The sequence below is a fragment of the Lissotriton vulgaris genome, chromosome 5 (genome assembly GCF_964263255.1).
Source record: "Lissotriton vulgaris chromosome 5, aLisVul1.2, whole genome shotgun sequence".
In the NCBI taxonomy this organism is placed as follows: Eukaryota; Metazoa; Chordata; class Amphibia; order Caudata; family Salamandridae; genus Lissotriton; species Lissotriton vulgaris.
The window spans coordinates 2023672954-2023693461 of record NC_141693.1 but is presented as its reverse complement, the minus strand read 5'-3'; the positions used below and the strand labels follow the sequence as shown (position 1 = coordinate 2023693461).

General features: G+C 51.6%; 1 protein-coding gene across 12 annotated transcripts in view; it reads right to left on the bottom strand.

Moving 5' to 3' along the window:
• Window positions 1-20508, bottom strand: part of KYAT1 (kynurenine aminotransferase 1) — a 350381-nt gene that overhangs the window by 19653 nt on the left and 310220 nt on the right. For all 12 annotated transcript variants that reach the window (XM_086924868.1, XM_086924877.1, XM_086924878.1 and 9 more), the window contains 3 exons: window positions 16983-17169; window positions 4236-4312; window positions 2574-2660 (listed from right to left, as the gene is read on the bottom strand). In XM_086924868.1, the coding sequence (XP_086780994.1) occupies window positions 2574-2660; window positions 4236-4312; window positions 16983-17169 (351 nt within the window). The remainder of the gene's footprint in view (window positions 1-2573; window positions 2661-4235; window positions 4313-16982; window positions 17170-20508) is intronic.

Sequence of the window (20508 nt, the reverse complement as noted above, 5' to 3'; positions counted from 1 at the left end):
CAAGAGCCTGCGTGTCAAAACCCGACGCCACTTCGACCCTGTGCACCCACGGCCTGTGGGTAAGGTAACATTGCAACGCCGGTGTTCCCACACTGGTACACACCTCTAGGGTCTGTGTCGTGAGTTTGGTTCCTCTAAGTTCAGCGGAAGTATCTTTTAACTCACTTTGTGTAACTTTTTTTTTTTTTTTAAATTCTTTATTGTCAGGAAATTAGAAGAAATAGCAGTACATCATTTGCAATCGTCGGAACTTGACTGCAGGTAGCTCCCCCGGGTGGGGATAGCATGCAACATAGATTACAATAACAGTTGCCGATATCACGCAGGGCTGGATGTACAAAGGTTTAACAGATAGATATGAGTCACCTCACGCCCAGTTTCTCCCCTTCTTCTAATTCCCTTCCCACCCATACAGTTCCACGGCAGAAGGTTATTATTTCTCTTACAGTGCATGAGTGGGTACATACAAGAATAACGAACTCTATTCCTAAAACCACACTTTGTGTAACTTTTACGCACCATTGACAGTGCATTGGTGCAAGCCGCACTTTCCGTGCTGCACCCGACTCCCGTGGGCTACTCCCGACTTCAGCATTGCTAGTCCTGACTGCTCCCAGCGATTCTCTAGGCCCTAGGCCTAACCACTGTTCGATTGGTATCTCTTATACCACTTTTTTAGTATATGGTTTAAGTGGCCACCGGCCCTCATCCAAAATTGTGCAACTTTGTATGTTATACTGTGCTTTTGATTTAACGCTTGTGCCCCTTTCCTCATAAAGAGTACTGGGGAGTAATTTAGAAATAAATACATATATTTTTATAATATATACTTGTGTGGTGTCCTTTCATTTGATTACAGGATTGTATGTGGTAAAACAGCTCGCTTAACACGACCTCTTAAGTTAAGCCTTTAAGGCTGCTTAGTCCATGCTACCACTAGGATAGCTTGTCTAACAAGGTTGACTTACAACCAGACATCTTTGGGGTTTGTTTGGACTGATACCAAGTGGTTCCAGAATTGGAAACACTACATATCAGGCCAACTTCTCACACCTTTCATCTATAAACAGCCAGCAACCCTCACACCAATGTGTGTGCAAAGGGCACGTGTAATGCATTTCCATGCCCTACAGCCAGATAATCCTCCCACCAATGTGTGCGCGGAGGGCAGCTTGTAATGCACCTCATCGCCCTTCAACTAGCTACCCTCACACCAATCTGTGTGCAGAGGGCACCGGTAATGTACCAGACATCCCTATTTCCAGCAATCCCTCGCACGATGTGTACAGAGGGAACCTGCTAATGCACCCCACCTCCCTCTAAACAGCTACCCCTCAAACTGTTTGTGTGCACAGGGCTCCTGCTAATGTACCCCACACCAGTACAACAAGCCACCCCTCACACCGCTGGTGTGCAGAGGGCACCAGTAATGTAGCTCACCTCCCTACCACCAGCTACTCCTCACACTGTGTATGTAGAGGTCAAGGCATCAAGTAACGTAGCTGACCCTTTCCCAGTGACCAGCCACCTATCGCCCACTATCTGCCCACAGATGAAGGGCAGAAGGTTACATGATTCACTTTATACCGCATAACCTCTCAACGACCCCTCTCCACTCACATGTATGCAGTTACATAATTCACCTTCTGCCGCACAACTACTCATCTCTCCTTTCCACCACCATAGCTCACTTTCCGCCATATACCCACACACCTACACCACTCCACCCACACGTACGCAGTCACATTGTACATAGTTTATTTTCCGTCACATACCCACACACCTACCCCACTCCACCCACACGTATGCAGAGGGCCACAATGTACAAGCTACTGAGGAGACCAGGGCCAGCCTCTACCAGGTGGGAGAGCCACACTTGTCCTGCTCGATCCATCAACAGCCTTTGATACAGTTAATCATCTCACTCTATTTCAAAGTTTGTTAGGGAATTTTGAGACATAGGATTGCTCTTAAAGCGCTTTGCATTACCTTCAAAGCACTGTAAGGCCAAGACCCAGATATTCTTAGAGAGAGCTTTAACTCGTATACTGGAGGCAGGTCCCTTCGCTCAGCCGCTGCCAGACTGATGGCACTGCCCAGGTTCCATCGCATGCCCTGAGGCGGCAAAGGCTTTGTGCTGGGAGCTGCGAAAGCCTGGAACGCGCTTCCACTTTATGCTAAAGTCATGCCAAATCTCTTGGCCTTTAGAAAGGCAATGAAAATCTGTTTTCTGTCTGTAAAATAACTTCTTTCTGTGCGGTATCCATCATTTTGTATCTCAGCTAGTGCCAAGACGTTTTTTGGGTAATCAAGCGCTCTACAAAAAAATATAACATAACCATGTACACAGCTCACTTTCTGCCACAAACCACTCACCTACCCAACTCCACCCACACGTATGCAGATGGCCACAATGTACACAGCTCAACTTCTGTCACATACCCACTCACCAACCCACTCCACCCACATGTATACAGAAGGCCCCAAGTTAGGTGGCTGCTTTCACCCCCTAGCCAATCAGCCACCCCTCTACACCCATGTGCAAGCAGAGGGCCCCAGGTCACAGCGCTCACCTTTGCAAAACAGAACCTGATGAAGTTGCCATACTGCTTCTTGTGATCCTCTGCATAGAAGGCAGACACGGGGATTGCAGCCAGACCCTGGGGGAGAAGAGACAACGTTACACAGGTTTCTGAAGAGCCTTCTTTCACTAGGCGCTCTAAGGTCTGATCTAGCTCTACGGAGCTGTATCCGTTATCTCCCCAGCCCCTCCGCCCTTCCTCAGTACCACTGGGCCTCAACAGCCTCCCCTCTGCTCCTTGTTTTCAATGGGCCAGATTCACAAAAGTAATCTGAGATAAAATCCCAACTTTACGACTTTAGGTATTCACAAAAGGCATTTAGGAGTAGTAAAGTTAGGATTTTGTCTCAAGTTTTTTGTAAGTTTAAAAAGTTTAAAAAATCCATACTTAAGTTTAACTTAAGTTAGGATTTTGTCTTAAGAACCAAACTTAAGACAAAATCCTTACTTAAGTCTAACTTAAGTTAGGATTTTGCCTTGAGACCAAGACAAACTCAAGACAAAATCTTGAACTTCCTTTGCTAACCTAGGCCGAGCTGATATATTTTTTAAATTCCCACTCATTGTCTCTTTCAGAATTGAGTCAGGTGACTGACTTGTTTTAGAGTGTGCATTATTAGCCAGAGGACACGCAGAGGTGATGAAACCCAAAGTGTGGGGACACATGCTTTTAGAAACAGTTCAGGGCCTGTAGCCTGCCTCTCCCAGGTGTCTAATGTGAGGGACAGATTTGTTTCAGCTAGGTTCAGGTTTGCCATCAACCAGAGACTGCTTTCACCCTGGCACCCTGTTACCTTGCGGCTGCGACAATAAATCTCCACTGGATACTGTACACATTGTTATGTCCTGTAAATATTTTAGTGTGCCCAGAAAGCAGTTTATTATACCGTTGCTGAAGCCCCTGAACTTTACACAAGTACGTCCTGTACTAGGCACCTGCAGCTGCATCCGTCAAACATTTTTATAGGCTGCTTCTTTTTTACAAGCTGTGCAGAGATCGAAGCTCTCTAGACCCGATTGACTACTGAGGATATTTATCTGTTTTTATTGCTGTTTGGTAATTCATTTTAAATACATGTGTTTTCTGCACACGTTCTATGTTTGTGTGATTGTATGATCTGTGTTTTTATGCTTTTTTTTGTTTGTTTTTACAACCGCATAAAGATTTTATGATGCTGATACTATTCGTATTTTGATTCTGTCCATCCACCCTGCTGCTAAAGAGATACCTGGGAGCGGATGAGTCATTTTCAGATTTACCCCCCCCCCCCCCCCCCCCCCCAAACACCAGCATATATATCCAGGGAGCTCCCTGGGATATGGTCGAGCCCACCCGGGCCTTTAGGAGCCACGACGGCCCCGATGATGAAGCAGGTCACTACTAGAGTGAGTGAGGGTTATATAGAAAAGAGAAAGACTCCCTCGTAGCCTGAGTCATCCCAGACGGCACCCATCTTACATGTGCAATACACGTGTTTTTGTGTAGGCAGACGGATACTTTCTTTGGCTTGAGGTTCACATTCCAGGGGGATTGTACCCCCATCTTCCTCAGCTTTTGCAAGGTCTCCCCTCCCTCCTGGGTGGTTCGTCCCTCCTCCAGGGTCAACCTCCTGTTAGTTTGAAGATACTTCTGACCATGGCCTTGACTAAATACCTTCTTCTCCATCATCCACTTCACGAAGAAATGGTCATAGGGCTCGTCGCAATCTTCAGGTGCTGGGACCTCAGCTTCTGAGAGAGAGAAGACACAGCAAGGAAACAGTGAGCGCTTATCCACTCAGTGAGCGATTATCCACTCAGTGAGCGATTATCCACCAAAGTACACCCTCCACCCCGATAATGGTGCAAGCAAACAGTGAACGCTTAGCCACACTGGGGCACTTCTTATCTCTGTGATAATGGTGCAAGCAAACAGTGACCCACCTAGGTACACTCCCCACCCATTAATAATGTGATAATGGTTGAAGCAAATAGTAAGCAAATACTAAGGGCAGGATAGGGGGTGTACTCACCCCAGGGAAGGGACCCATTGGTCCCTGACCTTCCCCTACCTGTAACACCCCTAAATTTAGTATTTAGAGGCACCCTGAACCTTCCTTCCTCAGATCCCGATTCCAAAACTACAAGAAGAACAAGAAGAAAGAAGACCTGCTGTGCAGCTGCTAAAAAGAGGACGACACCAACTGACTTGGCCCCAGCCCTACAGGCCTGTCGACCCTCAAACATGCTTCTGCTAAATCCCGGCGTCGCTTGAGGTCAGCAACCTCATAAACCCTGGAGGACATGCCTGTCTTGCTCATCTAAAGACTGAGACTCCCACGAGCAGTGGTTCTACTCAAACAGCAACACCCCTGGTGCAAACCAGGAACCGCAAATCCAGCACACTCTGCACCCACCGAGCCCGGCCCGTGCCTGAGTGGACAAAGACCACAAGGACGTCCCCCCAGCGACTCTGACCCAGAATCCAGCACCCAAGGACCCTCCTCAAAGATCCTGACGACGCCTGCAGCCTCACAACCAGGGACTCCCCCCAACCGGGAGCAGCTGAGGGTAAGATTTCCCGACACCAAAAGACACCCCTGCACCCAGCACCCCACGGCCCCCTGTGCCCAACTCCTGGGTGTCTACCTAACCTACTGCTTCCCAACTTACCTCTCGAAGTTGTGGTTGCACCTGAAGAATCTCTGGCCCTGAGCTTGCAGCCTTTGTTCGTCTTGCAGCTTTCCCATTGAAATACATTGGGCGCCCGACGGCTCAAAAGCACCCTGCACCCAGCTGCCCGAATGCCACTGTAAGTGCAGCATCTGTTCTATTCTTCTTCCCCACTTACCCTGAGTAGGTGACCAGGACCCCAGTTCCCACAGCCGCGTGGTCTGCCTGCTAGCAGCCACCAAATGAAGGCCCCCTACCCGCCATAGGCTCACATTGGGCCTACTCACTCTGCCCCCGGCTGCCCCTGTGTCGCTGAGGGTGTAACAACTGTACCAACCTGACCCTGGGAGACCCCTGAGTCTTACTCCAGAACCTTAAATCTGCCAGTCGAGTACTTACCTGAAAGCCGATAACTTACATTTTCTCCATAGGGTAACATTGGCTGGTTTTCACTTGGAAAGTGTCGAGTTTTGTAACTTTGAAATATTCACTAAAAATCATCCGATCAACGAAAAATAAATCACTCACCTGTTACCAGGAGAGACGTCAGTGCTGGATCTTTGTGCCCAGCACTGACCCTAAAAAGAAATTAGAACTGTGATTTTCCTATAACTTGATTGTCCTCCATAGGATACCATTGCCTGTTTTTTACCAGAATTCCTCCAAGTGTCGATTTTTGAAACATACAAATATTCCTTAAAAATCGCCTGCATAACAAAAACGATTTCTTTCAACTATCTACAGGAGATGCAACAGGGCTGAATCCAGGATCCAGCCCCGAGTAAGAAAAAACTATGCAAAGTAATTGATATTGCCTTTTACTTTAAATTCCCATTGAGCTCAATGTTATTATTGTGTTAAGTTTATGTTGCAAATTGCAACCACTGTATCGATTGCATCCAAATGTCTATCGCTCATTGAAAGTATCCAATTGCAACATCTCATTCTTAGAAAGTATTTTTATACCTCCTTGTGGTTCTAAAATAAAACAACAATATATTTTTTTATATAAATCAATTGGCCTGGAGTTCAGTTCTTGAGTGTGTGAAACCTTTTGCTGAGTGTGTACACCAAGGGCCAGATGTAGGTAAGTAACATTTACCGAATCTTAATTACCGAAAATTACCGAATTTTACCGATTCGGTAATTAAGATTCGGTAAATGTGAGGGGTTGGTATGTAGGGAATCCAGATGTTCCCTTTTACCGAATCGGTAAAATTCGGTATTTACCGATTCGGTAAATACCGAATCGGTAAAGCCTATTGATTCCTATGGGCTTCAAAGCCCATAGAAATCAATAGGCTTTACCGATTCGGTATTTACCGAATCGGTAAATACCGAATTTCACAAGGGTGCAGGGGGTGTCACTTTGACACCCCCTGGCACCCCCTAAACAGGATTGGGTGCCATGTGGCAGGCATACCTGCCCTAAGGGCAGGTCTGCCTGTCATATGGCACAGGTGTGCATGCACACATGTGCATGCACACCAGAATCGGTATTTTACCATCAAATAGTTTTTGATGGTAAAATACCGATTCTGTAATGCTTGTGGGACTCAGAAGAGTCCCACCTACATATCAATTTTACAGAATCGGAAAAAATACCGATTCGGTATTTTACAGAATCGGTAAATTTACCGATCGGTAAATTTACCGATTCTGTAAAATACAGGGCCCTACATCTCAAATTGCATTTACCGGTCGGTAACGGCCGAATTCGGCCGTTACCGACCGGTAAATGCCTACCTACATCTGGCCCCAAATGCTTAACACTGTCCTGATACTGCCTTACTGCTCGACCAAGCTACCACTTTAGAGAGTAAGGTTCTATCTAACTTTAGCCTCTGCCAAACCTCTGGAGACCCTTGGACTCTATACACACTGTACCTCACTTAAGTGCAGTATATACAGAGCCACTTACTTCCAATGCTTAGCCGCCCTGGCAGACTTTCCCTCCAAGGCAACTTCCTCCTCAAACGTGGGCTTTCGCTTCTGAGGCAAAGTCTCTACCAGCTTAGGAGGCCGTCTTGTGGAGAGCTGAAGGCGTTGAAGGTTCGGCAGCTCTAGCATTGGAGACTTCGACAGAATGCGTCTTCGGCGCAAATGGTTTGGGTGCCAATGTGGCCCTTGGATCAGACGGTGTCTTCCTAACGGATGGCTTGTGCACCATGGGGGTTTAAGATCTGAAAGTGTTCTGGGGGGCGATGGTATCTTTGGGGCCGGTGGCAGCTTCAAAGCTGAGACTCTTTCAACCCAATAACCAAAATCCCCCACGCCAAAAACACCTGGGCGCGGAATTGGAACAGAGTTGACTTTCCCACCCTGACGTCCCACCTCCGGAACTCTATCCCGTCTCTCTCTGGTCTCTCGTCCGACTCTCAGGCCAACACTATTAACACCTGGCTGGCTAGAGGCTGTGACTCAGCGGCTCCCCTGCATCGCATCTCCGTTCGGCGACCCAAGGAGTCCAATAGGTGGTTTAATGACCACCTAAAAGAACTAAAATTGGCCACTCGACAGGCAGAAAGACACTGGAGGAAAAATTATTGTCCCTCACTCAAAACCCTCTATCTGACTTCACTCGCCAACTACAAGACCGCAATTCTAGCCGCCAAAACCACTTACTTTTCTACTAAAATAATGTCTGCTGAAAACAAACCTAGGGAGATCTTCGGCATTGTGCAGGACTTGGCCTACTCCGATAGGGCTACACCCCAAATCCCCCCATCCCAGCCTCTATGCAATCAACTAAACACTTACTTCCTTGACAAGATCGCCACCATTAAAGCCAATATCCCCCCCCCTCGTCTGCCTTTGTCGACCCTTCTCCTCCTACTATTCAAAATCTTCTCACTTCCATCCCTCCCCTCACGGAAGAGGTATTCCTGAACATACTCCCTAAAGTAAAGTCAGGTTCTCCGGCAGACATTTGTCCGGCGCGAATCCTCCAACTAATCTACTCCTCTTGTCCTGAACCCCCCATTACCTTCCTTAACAGCTCCTTAGTGCAGGGAGTAGTGACCCCTATGCTCAAATCAGCCACCATAGTGCCTATCCTAAAGAAGCCTGGCGCGGACCCACCCATCTCAGCCAACTACCGCCCCATTTCCCTGCTGCCATATTTGGGCAAGGTGCTGGAGCGCTATGTCACCTCGGTACTCAGCACCCACGTAGAGGCTAATGGGGGATTGGCTTCCCGCCAGGCTGGTTTTCGACCTAGGCACTCGACTGAATCAGTCGTGGTATCAGTACTGGACAACCTCAGGATGGGTATGGATCACAACAAACACCAGGCGTTGGTGCTCCTCGATCTTTCCGCCGCATTTGACACGGTAGACCATACCATCTTATTGTCCCGTGTCAAGGCGGCTGGAATTGAGGGATCAGCCCTGGTGTGGCTTTCCTCCTTCCTGAGGGACCGCACTCAGGCGGTCCGGCTTGGAGACTTCACAACCACCCCACTCCCCGTCACGTGTGGTGTTCCCCAGGGTTCTTCCCTGTCCCCCTTACTATTTAATCTTTACATCTTTCCCCTCATCTTCGCTCTTCAGCAGCTGGAGGTCACCGTGTACAATTACGCGGATGACCTCCAACTCATCTTTGACCTTTCCTCTTCTCCCCTCTCTGTCTCCAGCTTCCAGCACACTATGACATTCATTAGGGACTGGATGAACCATAACCATCTCAAGCTAAATCCGGACAAAACCGAATTGGTTCTTACCGGAGGTCCGTCCAGTCCCTGGAACTCTTTCTTCTGGCCCCCCACCCTCGGTCCCGCCCCCACTCCTTCTACCACGGTAAAAACACTGGGGGTTAAAATGAATAATCAGCTCACCCTCCACTCTCAAATCAGCTCTGTAGTTTCCTCCTGCTTCCTCACCCTCCGAACTATCCGCACTGTTGCTCGTTTTTTCTCCCCCCAGGCACTCAAAACGATCATGGCCGCCCTAGTGATATCACGGCTGTACTATGCCAACGCTCTCTACAACGGCATGCCAGCATACAGCCTAAGGAGACTACAGCTGGTCCAAAACCAAGCCGCCCGGCTGGTTTTTGGCCTCCCGCGCTATCATCACTCCACACCCCTCCTTAGGGAACTCCACTGGCTCCCAGTCAAGGAACGTTCTCTATTCAAAACTGCCTGTATGGTTTTCCACGCTCGTCAAGGCACCGCCCCGCCTTCATTTCCTCATTAATAAAAGAATACGTTCCCCCCAGAGAACTCCGTTCCTCCACCAAGTCCCTTCTTCAAATCCCACGTTTCAGACGTAAAAAGTGGGGTGGGTCCAACTTTTCGACCTTGGCCCCCACTTTCTGGAACTCCCTCCCAGACCACCTTCGCGCGGCTACCCATTAGCTATCCTTCCGTAAGGAACTCAAAACGTTTCTTTTTAAACAGGCATTTCCTTTGTAACCCTCCGTCCCCGGCTCAACCCCCCGGGTCCACTTTTGTCTCTGTAGCCAATCCCCTCCACTAGCGCCAAGAAACCGTTCGGTGCACGCTGCGCTTTATAAATGTTTTAAATTAGAAATTAGAAATTAGAAATTAGAAATTCAGTGCTGGCCTCGAGAGGATCTTTGGCCTCTGGTGCACCTTTGGGCTTGACGGGGTATCCCCATGGATGGGGCAGTATCGGCTCCAAGGGGTGCCAGGAGGTAGTGGGGCCCGGGAGAGTTGAGTCTTTGTTGAAAAACTCGACACCTCAGGGCGGTTCTTTGCTTCGACACAAGACCTTATTGGAGGCCTGGTGTGTGTCTCTACTTCAGCAACAATAATGCTCGTTGCGGTGGTCTTTTGAGGTCTGGAAGGCGAGGAGATGCTGGGAGATTGCTGGCCTTGTGCTCTGAGTCGGAACCAGCGGAGAAGATGACTTCTGGACCAGGCGACAGTTGGTGTAGCGGCATGCCCGATGGGTCAGCCTCTTCAAATTCCTCGGTGTCAGGGGAAGGCTGCCCCTTGAAAATGTTGGGGGTATTGTCGGAAGCCTGTCTCTGCCTCCTGTGGTGCACCCAGCGTCCCTCCTCCCAATATCAAAGAGTTTTCTTCGAATGGAGGGTCAGGCAGGCCTCTCACATGGTGTCGTCATGATTAGGAAACAAGCAAAGTTACACACCTGGTGGTGGTCAGTCCAGGGAACTTTACATGACACTGAGGACAGTTCTGAAATGGCCTCCGTTCCATCACCCTGCGTACATTCTCCACCAGAAGGTTGTCAATTGTCGTCTAAGACCAGGGGTACGAGGCCCCTGAGAAGAAACAAAGCCCTGTGGGGCAGGAGTCGATGTGGATCGGTCTCCAGGAGATGGCGGTTGGAGGAAAGGCAATTAAAGTCATTTCCAGATACCGGAGTCGAGGAACAGACCAGCTGGGCCTGAATGAATGTGTCCAACTCCGAGCCATAACGGAAAACAAAACAATCTAGCATTCATTGGCAGCTGAGGGAGGAGGAACTAAATACCTTGTGACTCAAAAGAGGCCTTCAAAGAAAACCAATTTGCAAACCTCTGAGCCCCACAATAGGTGGCAGGAGTATGCAGAGCATGTGAATCTACAGCAACACGTACTACTAATAGTTTCTTTCACAGCCCAACAGAGCGGAGCCTAAAGTCGAGGTCCCAGCCCCACACAGACCAGTCTACCATCCTAAAGGGAGTCTAGGGGCCAGTTCCACACAGAGCATCAGGAAGGCGAGAAGGGAGTTTATGATTTAGCCTTACACAGAACAGTCTCATGTTGAAATCAGTGCCTTTAACACCAGCCTTGACTCCGGGCTGAGAACATACGCTGTCCGTGGTACATGCGCACTTACTGAAGTCAGAGACGTCAGCCAGCATGAAGTAGGAACCCTCTGGGGCGATGGGGCGCATGCGCACTTACTGAAGTTGGAGACATCAGCCAGCATGAAGTAGGAACCCTCTGGGGCGATGGGACGCACGCGCACTTACTGAAGTCGGAGACATCAGCCAGCATGAAGTAGGAACCCTCTGGGGCAATGGGGCGCACGCGCACTTACTGAAGTCAGAGACATCAGCCAGCATGAAGTAGGAACCTCTGGGGCGATGGAGCGCACGCGCACTTACTGAAGCCGGAGACGTCAGCCAGCATGAAGTAGGAACCCTCTGGGGTGATGGGGCGCATACGCACTTACTGAAGTCAGAGACGTCAGCCAGCATGAAGTAGGAACCCTCTGGGGTGATGGGGCGCACGCACACTTACTGAAGTCGGAGATGTCAGCCAGCATGAAGTAGGAACCCTCTGGGGCGATGGAGCACATGTGCACTTACTGAAGTCAGAGATGTCAGGAAGCAGGAAGTAGAAGCCCTGTGGTGCGATGGAGCGCACGCGCACTTACTCAAGTCAGAGACGTCAGCCAGCATGAAGTAGGAGCCCTCTGGGGCGAGGGGCGCATGCTCACATCCTGACATCGGAGACGTCAGCCAGCATGAAGTAGGTGCCCTCTGGTGCGATGGAGCGCACGCGCACTTACTCAAGTCAGAGACGTCAGCTAGAATGAAGTAGGAACCCTCTGGTGCGATGGGGCGCATGCGCACTTACTGAAGCTGGAGACCTCAGCCAGCATGAAGTAGGAACCCTCTGGGGCGCATGCGCACTTACTGAAGTTAGAGACGTCAGCCAGCATGAAGTAGGAGCCCTCTGGTGTGATGGGGCGCACGCGCACGCGCACTTACTGAAGTCAGAGACGTCAGCCAGCATGAAGTAGGAACCCTCTGGGGCGATGGAGCGCATGCGCACTTACTGAAGTCAGAGATGTCGGGAAGCCGAAAGTAGGAACCCTCTGGGGCGATGGGGCGCATGTGCACTTTGTAACGCCCTGATGTTCCCGGGATCGGGGGCAGCCCGCAAATACTCAGGACAACAGACAACAAGTAAGTGCTTTACCGATTTAATGATCAAGGGTAAAGACCAATGCTTATTACAGTTAAACACTGCACAAATAGTATCAAAGTATGTTAACGATACCCAATCATAGCTCCTGGATGGTCTCACCGTCCTTCGCATGAACACCAGTCCCGGTGTTCTCCCAACGAAGGACACTGTGCTAAGTAGCGGCCGACAATGCCGCTCGACATCTGTGATGGGTGTGATACGCTGGGCCCTGGTCCTGATCTTGATTGGGGCGCGGTAGCAGTACCAAACGAGGGAATGCCCAGCCGGGCACTCTACCTTCCGTTTGTGTGTTTGGCAGGGAGTAGCCGCTCGACCTGCACTGCTTCTTGACACCTTTCTCTATTGCTTCTCAGGAACCAAACAGTTCGGGCACAGAGAGAGAGAGCAGCCGCTCTTCTCTCCCTGTATCTGTATAGGCTGATAACTCCAATACGCTGAGACGCGGCAAACACCTCCGGGGTGTGCGTCTCAGCCGCGGTGCACTTAAGGTCTCCGGTGGGAGCAGCGAACGCCCTTTCCTGCACCCGCGTACTGCGGTCGATAAATGCACAGCCGTGCTTCTCCGCTTCCGTGTCCCAGACGCTTTAAACACCTCCTCGGTGCGCGTCACCGACATAGCTCGATGCCGATACCCAAATGAGTCAGAGAGCGTCCGCTCTATCTGACTTCGGCTTCCTCAGGTAAGTATCCGCTACGGATCACAGGGGCGAGTTCTCTGGCAACGCCAACAACAGTTCGAATAACCGACGCTGCGTCCTCGAGTCGGCTTGCTTAAGTAGGCGTGTAGTTTCGCGCTACCTCCACTCTAGGCATGCTGGTCATTGTAGTTTCCGCTGCGCCGCTCCGCTCCGCGAGACCCCCCTTCCTCCAGCTGTCGTCCGCGGGTCAGGGCGAATGATGACATGACTCCAGGAGGCCCCCTCCCTTTTCCGGGAGTCCGTTAGTTTTCCGCCGGTGCATCCACCACCGCCGTCACCGCTCGGTTGGGCCGGTATCGGCTGGTCTTGGGCTTGGCAGGGCACTCTCTCGGACGTAGTGCCCCTTCTTGCCGCAATACAAGCACAGTCCTTGCTTGCGTCTCGATTCCTTCTCGGTGGCCGTTAAGCTGGCCCTTATGGCCCGATGTCCATAGGTTCTGTCTTTGCAGGTGAGCTAGGTTCAGGGCCTCCCACCGCCCCATAGGAAGTCGCTGGTTTCCCTTTCCTGTTATGGTCGCCTTTCCTCTCGCTCAGTCTATGGTCCAGACGCAGCACCAGATTAATGAGACCCTCACAAGTCTTGGGTTGGGGATCGATCTGAGCCACTACGTCCTTGAGCTCATCGCTCAACCCCTGATGGAATATTGCAGTTTGTTTGGAGAGAGGCCACTTGGTTTCGGCCACTAGTCGCCTGAATGAGTTAAGATACTGTAGCAGGTCACTGCTGCCTTGCTTCAATTCCAACATTTCTCTATCCGCGGTATAGGAGTCCGCCCTCCTATCAAAGACCTTCAGAAATTCTTCGCGGAAACCACCCCAGTCGCACAAGAGCGGGTCGTCCCTGCTCACTAGCGGTACTGCCCATTGCGCTTCCGGCCAGGTAGGAGATAAGAAAGGCCACCCTGGCTTGACTGGTAGGAAACGCTTCGGGTTTGCAGGACAAATGTAACGCTACTTGCGTAAGGAAGACATGCACCGTATCGGGATCACCGTTATACCTCTCCGGTGTGGCCAGAGGGATAGAGACCGGCATTTCAACCACCACCGCAGGGGATGTCTTTGTGGCAGCAGGACCTGGAGCAAAGGGGTTCACCTGAAATGCGTCCATCCTGGCCTTGACATCAGCTGTCTCCTGTCTAGATGCGGCAAGTTCCAATTGTACAGCAGCCAGAAAGGCCAATACGTCGTCGATCGTTGCCATTGCGGTTTACCCCGACCAGGGGATAGTTATAGTTGTGAGGGTCGGTTATTTTGTAACGCCCTGATGTTCCCGGGATCGCGCTGCCTCCCCTCTAGGCATGCTGGTCATTGTAGTTCCCGCAGTGCCGCTCCGCTCCGCGAGACCCCCCTTCCTCCAGCTGTCGTCCGCGGGTCAGGGCGAATCATGACACACTTACTGAAGTCAGAGACGTCAACAAGCATAAAGTAGGAACCCTCTGGGGCGATGGGGCGCATGCGCACATACTGAATTCGGAGACGTCAGCCAGCATGAAGTAGGAACCCTCTGGTGCGATGGGGCGCTTGCACACTTACTGAAGCCAGAGATGTCAGTCAGCATGAAGTAGGGCGCATGCGCACTTACTGAAGTTAGAGACGTCAGCCAGCATGAAGTAGGAACCCTCTGGTACGATGGGGCGCAAGCGCACTTACTGAAGTTAGAGACGTCAGCCAGCATGAAGTAGGAACCCTCTGGGGCGATGGGGCGCATGTGCACTTACTGAAGTCAGAGACGTCAGCCAGCATGAAGTAGGAACCCTCTGGGGCGATGGGGCGCATGCGCACTTACTGAATTCGGAGACGTCAGCCAGCATGAAGTAGGAACCCTCTGGGGCGATAGGGCGCATGCACACTTACTGAAGTCGGAGATGTCAGCCAGCATGAAGTAGGAACCTTCTGGTCCAATAGGGCGCATGCGCACTTACTGAAGCCGGAGACGTCAGCCAGAATGAAGTAGGAACCCTCTGGGGCGATGGGGCGCATGCGCACTTACTGAAGTCAGAGATGTCGGAAAGCATGAAGTAGGAGCACAGTGGTGCGATGGGGCGCACGCGCACTTACTGAAGCCGAAGATGTCAGCCAGCATTATGAAGGGCGCGTGCGCAGTTACTGAAGTCGGAGACGTCAGCCAGCATGAAGTAGGAACCCTCTGGGGCAATGGGGCGCATGCACACTTACTAAAGCCGGAGATGTCGGCCAGCATGAAGTAGGAACCCTCTGGGGTGATGGGGCGCATGCGCACTTACTGAAGTCAGAGATGTCGGGAAGCATGAAGTAGGAACCCTCTAAGGCGATGGGGCGCATGCGCACTTACTGAAGTCAGAGATGTTGGGAAGCATGAAGTAGGAACCCTCTGGTGCGATGGGGCGCATGTGCACTTACTGAAGTCAGAGATGTCGGGAAGCATGAAGTAGGAACCCTCTAGGGCGATGGGGCGCATGCGCACTTACTGAAGTCAGAGATGTCGGGAAGCATGAAGTAGGAACCCTCTGGTGCGATGGGGCGCATGCACACTTACTGAAGTCAGAGATGTCGGGAAGCATGAAGTAGGAACCCTCTGGTGCGATGGGGCGCATGCGCACTTACTGAAGTCAGAGATGTCGGGAAGCATGAAGTAGGAACCCTCTGGTGCGATGGGGCGCATGCACACTTACTGAAGTCAGAGATGTCGGGAAGCATGAAGTAGGAACCCTCTAGGGCGATGGGGCGCATGCGCACTTACTGAAGGCGAGATGTCAGCCAGCATGAAGTAGCAACCCTCTAGGGCGATGGGGCGCATGCGCACTTACTAAAGCCGGAGATGTCGGCCAGCATGAAGTAGGAACCCTCTGGGGTGATGGGGCGCATGCGCACTTACTGAAGTCAGAGATGTCGGAAAGCATGAAGTAGGAACCTCTAGGGCGATGGGGCGCATGCGCACTTACTGAAGTCAGAGATGTCGGAAAGCATGAAGTAGGAACCCTCTGGTGCGATGGGGCGCATGCGCACTTACTGAAGTCAGAGATGTCGGGAAGCATGAAGTAGGAACCCTCTAGGGCGATGGGGCGCATGCGCACTTACTGAGGTCAGAGATGTCGGGAAGCATGAAGTAGGAACCCTCTGGTGCGATGGGGCGCATGCACACTTACTGAAGTCAGAGATGTCGGGAAGCATGAAGTAGGAACCCTCTGGTGCGATGGGGCGCATGCGCACTTACTGAAGTCAGAGATGTCGGGAAGCATGAAGTAGGAACCCTCTGGTGCGATGGGGCGCATGCACACTTACTGAAGTCAGAGATGTCGGGAAGCATGAAGTAGGAACCCTCTAGGGCGATGGGGCGCATGCGCACTTACTGAAGCCGGAGACGTCAGCCAGCATGAAGTAGGAACCCTCTGTGGCGATGGGGCGCATGCGCACTTACTGAAGGCGAGATGTCAGCCAGCATGAAGTAGCAACCCTCTAGGGCGATGGGGCGCATGCGCACTTACTGAAGCCGGAGACGTCAGCCAGCATGAAGTAGGAACCCTCTGGGGCGATGGGGCGCATGCGCACTTACTGAAGGCGAGATGTCAGCCAGCATGAAGTAGCAACCCTCTAGTGCGATGGAGTGCACACGCACTTACTGAAGCCGGAGACGTCAGCCATCATGAAGTAGGAGCCCTCTGGTGCGATGGAGCGCATGCGCACTTACTGAAGCCGGAGACGTCAGCCAGCATGAAGTAGGAACCCTCTGGGGCGATGGGGCGCATGCGCACTTACTGAAGGCGTGATGTCAGCCAGCAGGAAGTAGGAACCCTCTGGGGCGATGGGGCGCATGCGCACTTACTGAAGCCGAAGATGTCAGCCAGCATGAAGTTGGAACCCTCTGGAGCGATGGGGCGCATTAGCACCTACTGAAGCCGGAGATGTCGGCCAGCATGAAGTAGGAACCCTCTGGTGCGATGGAGTGCACACGCACTTACTGAAGCCGGAGACGTCATCCATCATGAAGTAGGAGCCCTCTGGTGCGATGGAGCGCATGCGCACTTACTGAAGGTGAGATGTCAGCCAGCATAAAGTAGGAACCCTATGGGGCGATGGGGCGCATGCGCACTTACTGAAGCCGAAGATGTCAGCCAGCATGAAGTTGGAACACTCTGGAGCGATGGAGCGCATTAGCACTTACTGAAGCCGGAGATGTCGGCCAGCATGAAGTAGGAACCCTCTGGTGCGATGGGGCGCATGCCCACAGCCGTCAAACACTGCAGCATCCGGTCACGCTTCTCCTGCAGCTCCTGTCGTAACTGCACAAAATAGCTTTCTGGCTGCCCGAAGTGCTCCATCTCCAACTGGAACCCATAGGCCACCGCTTCCTGCATGGGGTGAAGGAGTGATGGGTGACTGATGAGAAGTGGACAGCCGATGAGGAGGGAAAGAGTGGAGGAAGAATCGAAGGGGTGACAGTGTAGAAAGAAAGTGGGGGAGAGAGTGGATTATGGCATCGTGAGGTAGACAGAAGGATGAGAGGCAAGAAAGGTGGGGAACAAGACAATGTGAAACAGAGAGCAGATAGAGAACACATACTTTTTCCGAAATGGTATAAAAACATATCAATTTATAATCCTGTTACTCTTGAAATGAAAAAATAGTTCACTGTATTATCAACATTAAAACCAGGTGGCAGGACTCGCGCACAGGATACTTATAATTCTGTACAATTATCAGAATCCATCATGGATTTTGCCGCTGTCATGAATTTCATAAAACTGGCGGCCAGTTGCACAGTGGCTTTTCATACACTCTACCAGAGCCTCTTAACATGTCCGTATATTCAGAATATGCCAGAGAGGACGAAGCTAGTAAATTCTCAAGGTACGCAGTTTCTCACAAATGCACAGTTAAAGAATTTGTGTTTCCTCCTTTCGGCACAGTGTGGCTATATCTTCTTCATACCTTCGGCCATACTTGTATACAAGCAGTGGGATTAATCCAAACCGTAGTCTCATTAACTGGCGCTTCATTATTGGCTTTAAAGGAGATGACAGGTCGCCTTGACCATTTTGAACCCTTGTACCTGGGACAATATGGAACCCACTGAGAGCCCGGTGGGCGGTCTGCAAATCAACTGGAGTTGCAGAGCCGCTGCTCCCGTCCAGCTGATGCAGGACTGCCCCTTTATGAGACATTTTGGAAGAAATGTGATGCTGACAGGCCACCACTACTAGGAGGCAGGCCAGCATGCTTTTGACATTTTAGAAACACCAGCACAAAACTATGGTTTATTTCTGAAATACAAAATCAAACAATGGCCCTTAACCCCTTCAGCGCTTATGACGAGCTCAGCTCGTCACGAGGCAGAGTGGAGCTGTGCTCATGACGAGCTGAGCTCGTTGTGACTGCCGCGGAACGCCCATGCGGGCTGATTCCCCTCCTGCGCGGGCGTTCCATTGGAGTGGGTGGAGTCGTGACGAGCTCAGCTCATCATGAGCACAGCTCCACTGTGCCTCATGACAAGCTGAGCTCGTCACGAGCACCGCAGCTCCGGGCTCAGCCCCAGCTCCCCCCCACACCGCGGGGGAATTAGCCCCGCGTGGAAGGGGTTAAGGGCAGAGTCAGGGATGATTGCTCCTGCCAAGGGTTGTCTTAACACTGGAGTCCTGGATGAAAACATATGCATCAAAAGATCCACCCAAAATAGGGCAGGACATCTGACACACTGAGCCCACCAACCCTGTGGATAAGGACCCTGGGAACCAGCTGAGGAGGCCAGTCTGAAACCCTGGGGTTCCACCACCTCTCAAGGAGGCGAGCAACTGACCGTCAGGTGAGGTAGGTGTACTGCCAATTTACAGTGCTTTCCCCTTATGCTACACCCTCAATAACGCCAATGACACCCCCAAGAGCCACTATTTACTAAATAATGTGTTGTGGGGGCTGTAGTCTTGGTTCCTAGCAAACCATATGGACTTAAGGATTCACTTAAACAGAAGTCACTCCCCATAGTGACTCTCAGACAGCCGAGCTCCACTCTCTGCTGGGAGCCACGGGTCACGAACAGGCACTGAATGGATCTTTTGCAAAAAGTTACTCTTCAAGAACCACCTCATGGGCACCCCTGATTCTACCTCCTCCGCTCCTATGGGCTTTCACATCCCCCTCATTTGCTGTTTCCAAGCAGCAGTGATTGGCAGTGGGTGGGGATATCTTTAGTCACTGGGTCAAGAACTATCCTTCTACTGGTAAGTACTGGACACTGCATATTCGTCCCCTCTCTCTCCTGTGCCGTGGGAGGAAGGAAACACACACAGATGATAAATATAGAAACCCTTTCACGCAAGCAACTTACCCACAATGGTCCTGAGCGGAGCCCTACATATCGAGCATTCTCTCAAAAGCCAACTTCTATAGCGTAGTGTTTGCAGAAGGTATGCAGTCCACCCATGTGGCTCTCCTGATGTTCAGGTTCAAAACAGCATGATGCTACAGGTAGGAAAGAGTCAAAAGGTTTACGAGCCGAGAATAAAGACCGGACCAAAGGACCCTGCAGAGCGGGGCTTATGAGCCAGGATAGTGAGGACTGGACCAAAGGACCCTACAGAACGGGGATTATGAGCCGGGATAGTGCGGACCGGACCGAAGGACCCTACAGAACGGGGCTGATGAGCCGGGATAGGGCGGACCAGACCGAAGGACCCTACAGAACGGAGCTTATGAGACGGGATAGTGAGGACCGGACCGAAGGACCCGCAGAATGATGCTTATGAGCCGGGATAGTGCGGACCGGACCGAAGGACCCTACAGAACGGAGCTTATGAGACGGGATAGTGAGGACCGGACCGAAGGACCCTACAGAATGGGGCTTATGAGCCGGGATAGTGAGGACCAAAAGGAAGGACCCTACGGAACGGGGCTTATGAGCCAGGATAGTGAGGACCAGACCAAAGGACCCTACAGAACGGGGCTTATGAGCCGGGATAGAGAGGACCGGACCGAAGGACCCTACGGAATGGGGCTTATGAGCCGGGATAGTGAGGACCGGACCGAAGGACTCTGCAGAATGGAGCTTATGAGATGGGATAGTGAGGACCGGACCGAAGGACCCTACGGAACGGGGGTTATGAGACAGGACAGTGAGGAACGGACCGAAGGACCCTACAGAACGGGGCTTCTGAGCCGGGATAGTGAGGACCGGACCGAAGGACCCTACGGAACAGGGCTTATGAGCCGGGATAGTGCGGACCGGACCGAAGGACCCTACGGAACGGGGCTTATGAGCCGGGATAGTGCGGACCGGACCGAAGGACCCTACGGAACGGGGCTTATGAGCCGGGATAGTGCGGACCAGACAGAAGGAGCCTACGGAACGGGGCTTATGAGCCGGGATAGTGCGGACCGGACCGAAGGACCCTACGGAACGGGGCCTATGAGCCGGGATAGTGAGGACCGGACCGAAGAACCCTACAGAATGGGGCTTATGAGCCGGGATAGTGAGGACCAGACCAAAGGACCCTACAAAATGGAGCTTATGAGACGGGACAGTGAGAACCAAAAGGAAGGACCCTACGGAACGGGGCTTATGAGCCAGGATAGTGAGGACCAGACCAAAGGACCCTACAGAACGGGGCTTATGAGCCGGGATAGAGAGGACCGGACCGAAGGACCCTACGGAATGGGGCTTATGAGCCGGGATAGTGAGGACCGGACCGAAGGAC